A 12545-nucleotide genomic window follows, 5' to 3' on the forward strand; every position below is an offset into this window, starting at 1 on the left:
CTCCATATGTTGTGGTCTTTCGGAATTTTATTGTAATTTATTTTATTCACTACATTCTCCTGTAACTTTGTGTGATGGCAAATTTATAAGATATAAATACGACACACCAGATTTCGAAATGGTCGCGATTTAATGACGCAATCAACGCGGCGACCTAGCTCAGAGGGCTGAATCTCAAACGGCTATCTACTGTCTACGTAAGTACACTATGTAGTGTATTTAGGTGACGGCTGATACACACATTGTAGTGCACTAGATATCTAAAAAGAGGATATTTAGGAAGTTGCTAAAGACAACCTTCACGTCTGACACGAGTGGCTCGGTTTGAAGTAACGTTTGCTGTTGAATTCATGGTGAAGGATTGGATTATTTAAAAATGCTCCCGAATTTTAGAAAAGCGGTAGTGTCGGGAATACAAAAACATAATTCTAGGCTTTTTTCTTCTTCACAAACGAGTGCCAGAAAAGTAAGTTTCATATCTTTAAACGGCTCGCCATTATAAAGAGATTCAGATTCAAGTGAGAATCAAAATGAATCATTTGGAATCATTTAGAATCAATATGAATCATTATGAATCAATTAGAATCAATATGAATCATTATGCATCCATTCGAATGAATATGACACTGTCTCAGAAATGCAGGTGTATTAACTTTTGTTCTGTGTGTGTGTGTGTGTGTGTATAAACTTTCCTGAGGTTAAGGTTAGGGCTGTATTTGCATTAATAATAATGGAGGGCCAGCACAGCATAGGAAAAGTAATGTATTTGTGTTGTCCCAGGGTTTGGTTCTTGGTGTGTACGAAAAAGATAAAGATGACAAGAGCAACAAGGTGCTTCTCACTGAGGCAGCTGCTGCATTTGACAAATCCGTATCAGGAAAACTCAGTGAGATCCTGACAGTGTGAGTGGATCATTCAGTTTTTTATTCATGTCAGTCGTTATCCTCATACAAGTGTACAAGCCAAGCAGTACTATAGCAGCACAGTGGATGTTTATTATAAGTATAAAGACTGATGATTATTATTTCTGACCTTCGCTTTCTAGATCTGGACCTCCCTTAAAGAAGGGAAAGAGCCGGATGTTCTATGGATTGCACCAGGTATCTATGAAATAGTTCTCATGCATTATTCAGTGTTTGAGGATCATACTAATAATAATAATAACACAACCTTGACAAATATATAAATATAAATATAAATAATAAAAAATAATAATAATAATCACCATGTCCTGTTTCCTCAGGCTATCACTTTGAGGTTGCACTCGTTTTAATAAATAAATATAAAATAAAATAAAATAAAAGGTATATTGTCCAATATTCCAGGAGGACAATGTATTTTTTTTAACTAAATATCTGCCAATTTCAGGATCCAAAGCTATCTCCATGATAATATCTTATCATTTCTTTTGTCACAGGATTTCCCAAGTGTAGCAGTAGTGGGTCTTGGTCAGAAAGGTGCAGGAGTGTGCAGAAAGGAGCAGTGGGATAACGGCAAGGAGAACATCCGAGCAGCTGTAGCAGGTGTGTGTTTGGCCACTTGAATAAGCATCATTTTATTTTTTATTTTTTAATGAGAGAGGCCTGACTCCTGACTTGACCGGTAACATGAATAAGCACTCTAAACATCCGTGTTGAGCTGAAAAGCATCTCCGTACATTTTGTGGATTTTTTTTGACAGCGGGCTGCAGGCAGCTTCAGGACCTCGAGATTCCCCATGTGGAGGTGGACCCGTGTGGAGACGGTCAGTCGGCAGCAGAGGGCGCTGTGCTCGGTTTGTTCGAGTACGACGAGCTTAAAAGAAAGAAGACGACCCGGGTCACTCCACAGCTATACGGCAGGTACTGCAGGTTGTGTGTTGCATCCCAATTCGCCTACTGAGTGTTCCCTAGTAGCGAAAGAGTATGCATATACCAGGACCATGCTTTTTATCCATTTATAGTTACATTCAGTAGAGACACAGAGAGGTCATCATTACCTGTCATCATTATTCAGGAGGTGTGTGTGTGTTATCTTTGCAGTGGAGATGATAAAGCCTGGGAGAAAGGCGTTCTCTATGGAGAGGGGCAGAACCTGGCTAGGAGATTGATGGAGGCTCCAGCCAATCACGTTACACCTACAGTTTTCGCCGACACCATCGAGCAGAAGCTCTCTCCCTTTTCCGACAGAGTGACCGTCTATAAAAGGTATCATGTGTGTGTTATTCTTCTGGTCACTGGTGACCTCTGTTGAGTTTTGTAACCACCGCACCATGTCTCGTTCTCAGAGCCAAGCCTTGGATTGAGAGCGAGCAGATGGATGCGTTTCTCAGTGTAGCCAAAGGCTCAGAGGAGCCTCCTGTCTTCCTGGAGGTCCATTACACCGGAAGCCCGGATTCCAAGCAGCCTCCTTTAGTGCTCGTGGGCAAAGGAGTCACGTTTGACAGGTGACGTGCTTCACAAACGTCTCATTCACGTTTTTAAATAATTCTTTCTTTCTACTCTCATGTTAATTTACTATCCCATACCTCAGTGGTGGAATCTCCATAAAACCCGCCTCTGGAATGGACGCCATGAGGGCGGATATGGGCGGAGCCGCCGCGGTGTGTTCAGCTATCGTCACGGCGGCTGCTCTGAAACTGCCAATCAACATCGTAGGTCCGCCCACATCCTTTGGTCTCAATGTTAAATTTCATTTAGTTACTATTAACTGTTTATTTCATGCAGCTTATAAATGTTTTATTGGATTTGTTAAGGTTTGACGCCTCTCTGTGAGAACATGCCTAGTGGAAAAGCTAACAAACCAGGAGATGTAGTGAAGGCAAAGAACGGCAAAACCATCCAGGTATATTCCCTCCACGTGCCGCGAGACTGCTTCACACTTCACAATATATGTTTGTTTGTTAAGAGGCCTTGCTGTGCTCTGATAGGTCGATAACACTGATGCTGAGGGTCGTCTGATTTTGGCTGATGCCCTGTGCTACGCTCACAACTTCAATCCCAGGGCTATAGTCAACGCTGCTACTCTTACCGGTGTGTACACTGTTTCTCTTTCTGAAACAAACACACACATTTAGGCAGTTTATGATGTAGTATTGGATTAGTGTATTTTGTCAGTTTCCACTACTGATCAGTCATTGGCTGAATTTAATTGGCTGTATATCTGTAATCCTAAGCTATCTGTCTCTTTTTTTCTTTCTCTTTACCTTTCTCTAAATTTCTGTCGTCTTTCTCTGTTTTGTCAGGTGCCATGGATGTCGCCTTGGGTTCTGCTGCTACGGGAGTCTTCACTAACTCTGACTGGCTTTGGGAACAGCTGCATAAAGTAAGAGTGGAAAATTTTCATCCATCCATTCTTTTATTCATTTCTCCATCCATCCATTCATTTATCCATCTATACATCCATTCATTTATTCATTTATCCATCCATTCATCCATCCCTTTATTCACCCATCCATCCATTCTTTTATTAATTTATCCATCCATCCATCCATCCATCCATCCATCTATCCATCCATTCTTTTATTCATTTATCCATCCATCCATTCTTTTATTCATCCATCCATCCATCCATCCATCCATCCATCCATCCATTCTTTTATTCATTTATCCATCCATCCATCCCTTTATTCATTTATCCATCCATCCATCCATCCATCCATTCTTTTATTCATTTATCCATCCATCCATCCATCCATCCATCCATCCATCCCTTTATTCATTTATCCATCCATCCATCCATCCATCCATTCTTTTATTCATTTATCCATCCATCCATCCATCCATCCATCCCTTTATTCATTTATCCATACATCCATCCATTCTTTTATTCATTTATCCATCCATCCATCCATCCCTTTATTCATTTATCCATCCATCCATCCATCCATCCATCCATCTATCCATCCATTCTTTTATTCATTTATCCATCCATCCATCCATCCATTCTTTTATTCATTTATCCATCCATCCATGCATTCATTTATTCATTTATCCATCCATCCATCCATCCCTTTATCCATCCATCCATCCATCCATCCATGCATTCATTTATTCATTTATCCATCCATCCATTCTTTTATTCATTTATCCATCCATCCATCCATCCATCCATTCTCTTATCCATCCATCCATCCATCCATCCCTTTATTCATTTATTCATTTATCCATCCATCCATCCATACATGCATTTATTCATTTATCCCTCCATCTGTCCATCCATCCATCTATTTATTCATTCATTCATTTATTTTTCCATCCATCCATCCATCCATTTATTCATTCATTCATCCATCCATCCATTTATTTATCTTTGGTACCTGCATAATCCTGGTCATGATCTGGAGGAGTCATTTAAAACAGCTGGCATGTTTTTTTTTCGGGATAAAGTCAGTGCATTTCACGTCATATCCACAAGGGGGCGCCAAGTGACCGTAAACCTTCCAATCAACAGCATTAAATTTTAGTTACGTTATTAAATATTAACATTGTCTTGAGCAATAATGCCTAGACGAGCTACAGACGAGCTTAGTGGTTAACATGTTTGCATCACATTTTAAGGGTGTGTGTGTGTGTGTGTGTGTGTGTTAGCATGGGCTGTGAGGATTTCCCCAGGTTTCCTTTCCAAGTCCAAAGACATGTTTTATAAGCTGATTGGCATCTAATCTGTCTGTGTGTGTAATTGTACCCTGTGGTGAACTGGCACCTCGTCCAGGATGTCCCACACAACCCTGTGTCGGATGGATGGATGGATGGATGGATGACTGTGTGTATTTTGCTTATTAAAGCAAATTCTATATGTTTTAATTCTACCAGCCATTGAAGGATATGTAAACTAAAGGATGTGTAAATACTCTGAGTTGAGGCTTGGGGGAGTTGGTGAATACTGCATGATGCCTGGTGCAGAGTTGGTTAAGGCTTTGAATAAATTAGTGTCATGGTTGATTATCGTGCTTTCGTTGTTTTCTGTGTTTTTCAGGCAAGCGTTGTCACGGGTGATCGGGTGTGGAGGATGCCACTGTTTCAGCACTACACCAGACAAGTCACTGAAAGTGCTCTGGCTGACGTGAATAATATTGGGAAATACAGCCGGTACTGTCTCTATTTATTCTTTACACAAGCCTTACATTCTCACCTGTAGTCTCTCTCTCTCTCCCCCTCTCTCTCTCTCTCTCTCTCTCTCTCTCCCAATCTTTCAATCATAATAACTCTAGCCAACCATCTAGCCACCTCTCTGTTCACGTATCTGGAAGAGTGTAGACAACACATTGAGCTCAGGATTATCTTATCTCACCTTCATTGGAATTAACTGTAGCTATGAAACATTGTTGATAAAGTGCTGTAGTGTAAGAGGAATGAAACACTTTTTGGAATGTGCTGGTGTTGGAAAATAAACTAATTCCTACCCACGGTAACCGTGGCAACAGTAACTCAGCCTCACTACAGATTAGTTTCCTATAACAGCATGCCCCCTAAACATTCCTGCTCATATCACACTTCACAGAAGTTCCTGATCATAAAAAACATGTCTGTGATGTTCATGTTCTGTTTTCTCTTGAGCAGCTCGGGCGGAGCGTGTACAGCCGCGGCGTTCCTGCGGGAGTTCGTCACGGCCAGTCACTGGGCTCATCTGGATATTGCTGGGGTAATGTCCAATAAGGATGAAGTCCCCTACCTGAGGAAGGGGATGTCGGGGAGACCCACGCGGACGCTTGTGGAGTTTGCAGCTGCCTTGGCTTCTGGGTCTTAAAGGGAGTGAACTTTGATCTCTCGGACCACAGGAGTGAATCCCGAATTCCTGACATTTTTTGTGGGGAAAATGTTGCAGTTTATCAGACCTTGGATTCTAGCATTTTGTTTTCCAAGTATACAAAGTAATCAAAGCTGTGGTTGATGATGATGATGATGATGACGATGACGATGATGATCCTCCCAAAAATTGTTCACAGGCTTTTGATAAAAATTGCATTTTGTAATGTTTTCTTATGTCCCCAAGTTGTTATTTGTAGCACCTCCCTCACACACTCACTCACTCAGCATCATTACTCACCAAGCAGAAAACAACGAATGTCTCCTTCATCTCCGCCTCATTTTAAACGGCTTCGGATGAAGCTCTGAGTGAGGATGATTCATAAACCTTTCATAAAGATGAAGTTGCAGGTATTATAACAGAATTTCATGCAATCACCAATCAGTCCCTCCTTTTTATTTTCTTTTGTGATCACAGAAATGAATCCAAAACCAAGCAAACTTGAGATACGTCCTCTCACAGAAAGTAGCTCTCATAGAAAGTTATGAGTCTTCACCAGCAGGAGTTTAACGAATTTCATTAACAAATTTAATCAATTTGAGTAGATTTCCATTTAAAAAAAAAAAAAAAAAACACACACATAAATGCTGCAAGTTGCATCGCAAATTTTTAAATAAGCCGCAACGAAGCAAACGTTTTTGGCTGCAACTTTCCCAAAAGACTCCTGGAGGGACAGAACACCATTTGTTCGTTTTAACCAACAGCTACATCCATCTGAAGGTTTTTCCCAGGCACCCTCAGGTTTCTCAGTGAATACGTACTGTATACTCTTCATTCATTTGCTTTAATTTGTATGAAGATATTCATGCTGCTTCACTCACCTATCCCTATCTTCTGCATCCTCAACACTTACACCCACTAGCTTCATATCCTCATTTATTACATCCATATACCTCCTCTTTGGCCTTGCTCTTTGCCTCCTGCCTGGCAGCTCCATGTCCAACATTCTCCTACCAATATACTCACTCTCCCTCATCCAAACCATCTTAATCTGTCCTCCCTAACTCTGTCCCCCAAATGTCCAACATGAGCCGTCCCCCTGATGTACTCGTTCCTAATCCTGTCCAACCGTGTCACTCCCAAACATCTTCAGCTCTGCTGCCTCCAGCTCTGACTCCTGTCTCTTTCTCAGTGACACTGCCTCTAAACCATACAGCATGGCTGGTCTCACCACCATCTTGTACTCTCACTCAATTGTTTACCATACTGTTAATGTAAAGAGTGACACTGCAGTCTTACATTCACACAGAAAACTACCTAAAAAAAAAAATTTTTAAATCAGGTTTACGGTAATTTACCTTTTGTAACTAATTCATCGTGCTCGTTAAATGTCAAAAATAAATGCCTTCAGTTATTACCAGCATGACGTCATCGTTTTCCTTTCATTTTATACTCCGTTCTTCATTCTAAAGCATTTATTCCACAGCATTTTATTTTACAATAAGGATACTGTTACTAATGAAGACGACCGTCTTTCTATAAAAGTCTCAAGTCTCAATAGACTCAGAGATTTAGGAAACAATATACTTCATGGCCAGCAGGTGGCAGTGTAGAGACAGAACCCAGTGACTAATCCGCCGTTCACGCACAAGGAACGTGTTACGGATGTTGAAGGCTCTTAAATACCTCGTGGGTGCCGTGTGTGTGTGTGTGTGTGTGTGTGTGTGTGTGTGTGTGTGGTGCATAAAGGCATTGTTCTAGCAAGTCACACCATAAGCCGATGGGGAATTTGTGCAATAAACGGTTAATCTGTAGCAAAGCTAACACACAGATTTAAACACACACACTCTCTCTCTCACACACACACACACACACACACACACACGTTGGTATGAAGCTGAAATTCATGCCCTGTCTAATAAACACAGAAACACTGGATCAGTATGAGGAAAGCTGTTTCTCAAAGTTATTGTATTTAATTTGTTATATGTGTTTAGTATATGAATTTGTGTGTGTGTGTGTGTTTAATCAGCATAAAAATATCATAGTAACACTTCTATTGTTTAGAAGTGCAGTCAAAGGACAAGGCCACAGAGATAAATCTATTTTTTTGGCTACAGTGTTATAATGTTTTAGGACAGCGGGTTTTGTGGTCAATGACATCTGATAACTGTTCTACTCCACTTTTGTGTGTGTGTGTGTCTTGGGTTTGGTGTTGGGTTTAAATGATCACATGCTGTGTGGTGCATGAACATTTGACTTAACTGTTGGACTTGTGTTTTTTTTGTGTGTGTGTGTGTTTAGGTCTGTATACATATATATGTGTGTGTGTGTGTGTACATGAGTGTCTGCGTCTAGGTCTGTTACGTGTGTGTGTGTATGTGAGTCCCTGTGTCTATGTCTGTATACATGCGTGTGTGTGTATGTACATGAGTGTCTGGCTGTATACATAAGTGTGTGTGTATGTGCATGAGTGTCTGTGTCTATGTGTGTATATATGAGTGTGTGTGTGTGTATACACTATATTGCCAAAAGTATTTGCTCACCCATCCAAATAATCAGAATCAGGTGTTCCAATCACTTCCATGGCCACAGGTGTATAAAATCAAGCACCTAGGCATGCAGACTGTTTTTACAAACATTTGTGAAAGAATGGGTCGCTCTCAGGAGCTCAGTGAATTCCAGCGTGGAACTGTGATAGGATGCCACCTGTGCAACAAATCCAGTCGTGAAATTTCCTCGCTCCTAAATATTCCACAGTCAACTGTCAGCTGTATTATAAGAACGTGGAAGTGTTTGGGAACGACAGCAACTCAGCCACGAAGTGGTAGGCCACGTAAACTGACGGAGCGGGGTCAGCGGATGCTGAGGCGCATAGTGCGAAGAGGTCGCCAACTTTCTGCAGAGTCAATCGCTACAGACCTCCAAACTTCATGTGGCCTTCAGATTAGCTCAAGAACAGTGCGCAGAGAGCTTCATGGAATGGGTTTCCATGGCCGAGCAGCTGCATCCAAGCCATACATCACCAAGTGCAATGCAAAGCGTCGGATGCAGTGGTGTAAAGCCCGATAGAACACCTTTGGGATGAATTAGAGTGGAGACTGAGAGCCAGGCCTTCTCGTCCAACATCAGTGTGTGACCTCACAAATGCGCTTCTGGAAGAATGGTCAAAAATTCCCATAAACACACTCGTAACCTTGTGGACAGCCTTCCCAGAAGAGTTGAAGCTGTTATAGCTGCAAAGGGTGGACCGACGTCATATTGAACCCTATGGATTAGGAATGGGATGTCACTTAAGTTCATATGCGAGTCAAGGCAGGTGAGCGAATACTTTTGGCAATATAGTGTATGTGCATGAGTGTCTCTGTCTATGTGTGTATACATGAGTGTGTGTATATGTGCATGAGTGTCTGTGTCTAAGTGTGTATACATGAGTGTGTCTGTGTGTGTGTACATAAGTATCTATGGCTGTATACATGAGTGTGTGTGTGTGTGTGTACATAAGTGTCTGTGTCTTTGGCTGTATACATGAGTGTGTGTGTGTGTGTGTGTGTGTGCGCGCACGTGTGTGTTATAATACATGTCTTGGTGTTGAGTTTAAATGATCACATGCTGTGTGGTGCATGAACATTTGACCTGATTGTTAGACGTGTGTGTGTGTGTGTGTGGCCTCATTGAACTGGTTTGAAACTGATTAACACTCTAACGTTCACTTACTAATCCTCAAGACCAAGACAAAACCTCACAATGTCTTGGTTCTAAAAAAGTCTAAACCTCACTCTTCCACACAACGCCACATAAGACCGCCTCCATTCATCAGGCGAGGATTCTATATTCCCTCATAGCACGTCTACTGGAGGATCATACATACTCTGAGGCTGTTTCAGGGTGTCAGTGTCAGTGTTTTCAGGGTGTCAGTGTGTCTGTCAGTCTGAGTGTGTCAGTTTGTCAGTGTCAGTGTGTCTGTCGGTCTGAGTGTGTCAGTGTTTCAGGGTGTTAGTGTTTCAGGGTGTCAGTGTCAGTGTGTCTGTCAGTCTGAGTGTGTCAGTGTCAGTGTGTCTGTCAGTCTGAGTGTGTCAGTGTCAGTGTGTCTGTCGGTCTGAGTGTGTCAGTGTTTCAGTGTGTCAGTGTCAGTGTGTCTGTCGGTCTGAGTGTGTCAGTGTTTCAGTGTCAGTGTGTCTGTCAGTCTGAGTGTGGCAGTGTGTCAGTGTTTCAGGGTGTCAGGGTGTCAGTGTTTCAGGGTGTCAGTGTTTCAGGGTGTCAGTGTGTCAGTGTTTCAGGGTGTCAGTGTTTCAGGATGTTAGTGTTTCAGTGTGTCAGTGTTTTAGTTTGTCTGTGTGTCAGTGTTTCAGGATGTTAGTTTTTCAGTGTTTCAGTTTGTCAGTGTTTCAGTGTGTCAGTGTTTCAGTGTGCCAGTGTTTCAGTGCTTTAGTGTGTCAGTGTTTCAGTGTATCAGTGTTTCAGGATGTTAGTGTTTTAGTGTGTCAGTGTTTTAGGGTGTCAGTGTTTCAGTGTGTCAGTGTTTCAGGATGTTAGTGTTTTAGGGTGTCAGTGTGTCAGTGTTTCAGTGTTTTAGTGTGTCAGTGTTTTAGGGTGTCAGTGTTTCAGGATGTTAGTGTTTTAGGGTGTCAGTGTTTCAGTGTATCAGTGTTTTAGTGTGTCAGTTTTTTAGGGTGTCAGTGTGTCAGTGTTTCAGTGTGTCAGTGTTTTAGTGTGTCAGTGTTTTAGGGTGTCAGTGTGTCAGTGTTTCAGTGTGTCAGTGTTTCAGGGTGTCAGTGTCAGTGTGTCTGTCAGTCTGAGTGTGTCAGTGTGTCAGTGTCAGTGTGTCTGTCGGTCTGAGTGTGTCAGTGTCAGTGTGTCTGTCAGTCTGAGTGTGTCAGTGTTTCAGTGTGTCTGTCGGTCTGAGTGTGTCAGTGTTTCAGTGTGTCAGTGTCAGTGTGTCTGTCGGTCTGAGTGTGTCAGTGTTTCAGTGTCAGTGTGTCTGTCAGTCTGAGTGTGGCAGTGTTTCAGTGTGTCAGTGTTTCAGGGTGTCAGTGTTTCAGGGTGTCAGTGTGTCAGTGTTTCAGGGTGTCAGTGTTTCAGGGTGTCAGTGTGTCAGTGTTTCAGGGTGTCAGTGTTTCAGGGTGTCAGTGTTTCAGGATGTTAGTGTTTCAGTGTGTCAGTGTTTTAGTTTGTCAGTGTGTCAGTGTTTCATGATGTTAGTTTTTCAGTGTTTCAGTTTGTCAGTGTTTCAGTGTGTCAGTGTTTCAGTGTGCCAGTGTTTCAGTGCTTTAGTGTGTCAGTGTTTTAGGGTGTCAGTGTTTCAGTGTGTCAGTGTTTCAGGATGTTAGTGTTTTAGGGTGTCAGTGTGTCAGTGTTTTAGTGTGTCAGTGTTTTAGGGTGTCAGTGTTTCAGTGTGTCAGTGTTTCAGGATGTTAGTGTTTTAGGGTGTCAGTGTGTCAGTGTTTCAGTGTATCAGTGTTTTAGTGTGTCAGTGTTTTAGGGTGTCAGTGTGTCTGTCAGTCTGAGTGAGTTAGTGTGTCAGTGTCAGTGTGTCTGTCAGTCTGAGTGTGTCAGTGTTTCAGTGTTTCAGTGTCAGTGTGTCTGTCAGTCTGAGTGTGGCAGTGTTTCAGTGTGTCAGTGTTTCAGGGTGTCAGTGTGTCAGTGTTTCAGGGTGTCAGTGTTTCAGGGTGTCAGTGTGTCAGTGTTTCAGGGTGTCAGTGTTTCAGGATGTTAGTGTTTCAGTGTGTCAGTGTTTCAGGGTGTCAGTGTTTTAGTTTGTCAGTGTGTCAGTGTTTCAGGATGTTAGTTTTTCAGTGTTTCAGTTTGTCAGTGTTTCAGTGTGTCAGTGCTTTAGTGTGTCAGTGTTTTAGGGTGTCAGTGTTTCAGTGTATCAGTGTTTCAGGATGTTAGAGTTTTAGTGTGTCAGTGTTTCAGTGTGTCAGTGTTTTAGTGTGTCAGTGTTTCAGGGTGTCAGTGTGTCAGTGTGTCAGTGTTTCAGGATGTCAGTGTTTCAGTGTGTCAGTGTTTCAGTGTGTCAGTGTGTCAGTGTTTCAGGATGTCAGTGTTTCAGTGTGTCAGTGTTTCAGTGTGTCAGTGTTTCAGGATGTTAGTGTTTCAGTGTGTCAGTGTTTTAGGGTGTCAGTGTTTTAGTGTGTCAATGTTTTAGGGTGTCAGTGTTTCAGTGTGTCAGTGTTTCAGGGTGTCAGTGTTTTAGTGTGTCAGTGTTTAAGGGTGTCAGTGTTTCAGGGTGTCAGAGTTTCAGGGTGTCAGTGTTTCAGGATGTTAGTGTTTCAGTGTGTCAGTGTTTTAGGGTGTCAGTGTTTTAGTTTGTCAGTGTGTCAGTGTTTCAGGATGTTAGATTATCAGTGTTTCAGTTTGTCAGTGTTTCAGTGTGTCACTGTTTCAGTGTGTCAGTGTTTTAGGGTGTCAGTGTTTTAGGGTGTCAGTGTTTTAGTGTGTCAGTGTTTCAGGGTGTCAGTGTTTCAGGGTGTCAGTGTTTTAGTGTGTCAGTGTTTCAGGGTGTCAGAGTTTCAGGGTGTCAGTGTTTCAGGATGTTAGTGTTTCAGTGTGTCAGTGTTTTAGGGTGTCAGTGTTTCAGGATGTTAGTGTTTTAGGGCGTCAGTGTTTCAGTGTGTCAGTGTTTTAGGGTGTCAGTGTGTCAGTGTTTCAGTGTGTCAGTGTTTTAGGGTGTCAGTGTTTTAGTGTGTCAGTGTTTTAGTGTGTCAGTGTTTTAGGGTGTCAGTGTTTTAGGGTGTCAGTGTTTCAGGGTGTCAGTGTTTCAGGGTGTCAGTGTTTCAGGATGTCAGTGTTTCAGGGTGTCATTGTGTCAGTGTTTCA

At 42.2% G+C, this 12545-nt stretch overlaps 1 protein-coding gene across 1 annotated transcript; it reads left to right on the forward strand.

Moving 5' to 3' along the window:
• Nucleotides 1–276: 276 nt before the first annotated feature.
• On the forward strand, nucleotides 277–7146 carry lap3 (leucine aminopeptidase 3). The gene is made up of 13 exons (XM_058384720.1): nucleotides 277–466; nucleotides 781–902; nucleotides 1046–1100; nucleotides 1418–1523; nucleotides 1681–1840; nucleotides 2021–2185; nucleotides 2266–2424; nucleotides 2511–2635; nucleotides 2734–2822; nucleotides 2908–3010; nucleotides 3223–3302; nucleotides 4956–5068; nucleotides 5540–7146. The coding sequence occupies exons 1-13, from the start codon at nucleotides 377–379 to the stop codon at nucleotides 5724–5726; spliced, it is 1554 nt and encodes a 517-aa protein (XP_058240703.1). The 5' UTR covers nucleotides 277–376; the 3' UTR covers nucleotides 5727–7146.
• The last annotated feature ends 5399 nt before the right edge of the window (nucleotides 7147–12545 follow it).

Source organism: Hemibagrus wyckioides, linkage group LG29, assembly GCF_019097595.1.
Source record: "Hemibagrus wyckioides isolate EC202008001 linkage group LG29, SWU_Hwy_1.0, whole genome shotgun sequence".
Taxonomy (NCBI): Eukaryota; Metazoa; Chordata; class Actinopteri; order Siluriformes; family Bagridae; genus Hemibagrus; species Hemibagrus wyckioides.

What these genes read in the sequence shown, in the direction of transcription:
- lap3 (XM_058384720.1), top strand. Translation starts at nt 377, where the DNA reads ATGCTCCCGAATTTTAGAAAAGCGGTAGTGTCGGGAATACAAAAACAT. An exon ending in CTCAGTGAGATCCTGACAGT is followed by an intron (nt 903 to 1,045) that starts GTGAGTGGATCA and finishes TTCGCTTTCTAG; the next exon opens with ATCTGGACCTCCCTTAAAGA. An exon ending in TTTGGGAACAGCTGCATAAA is followed by an intron (nt 3,303 to 4,955) that starts GTAAGAGTGGAA and finishes TGTGTTTTTCAG; the next exon opens with GCAAGCGTTGTCACGGGTGA.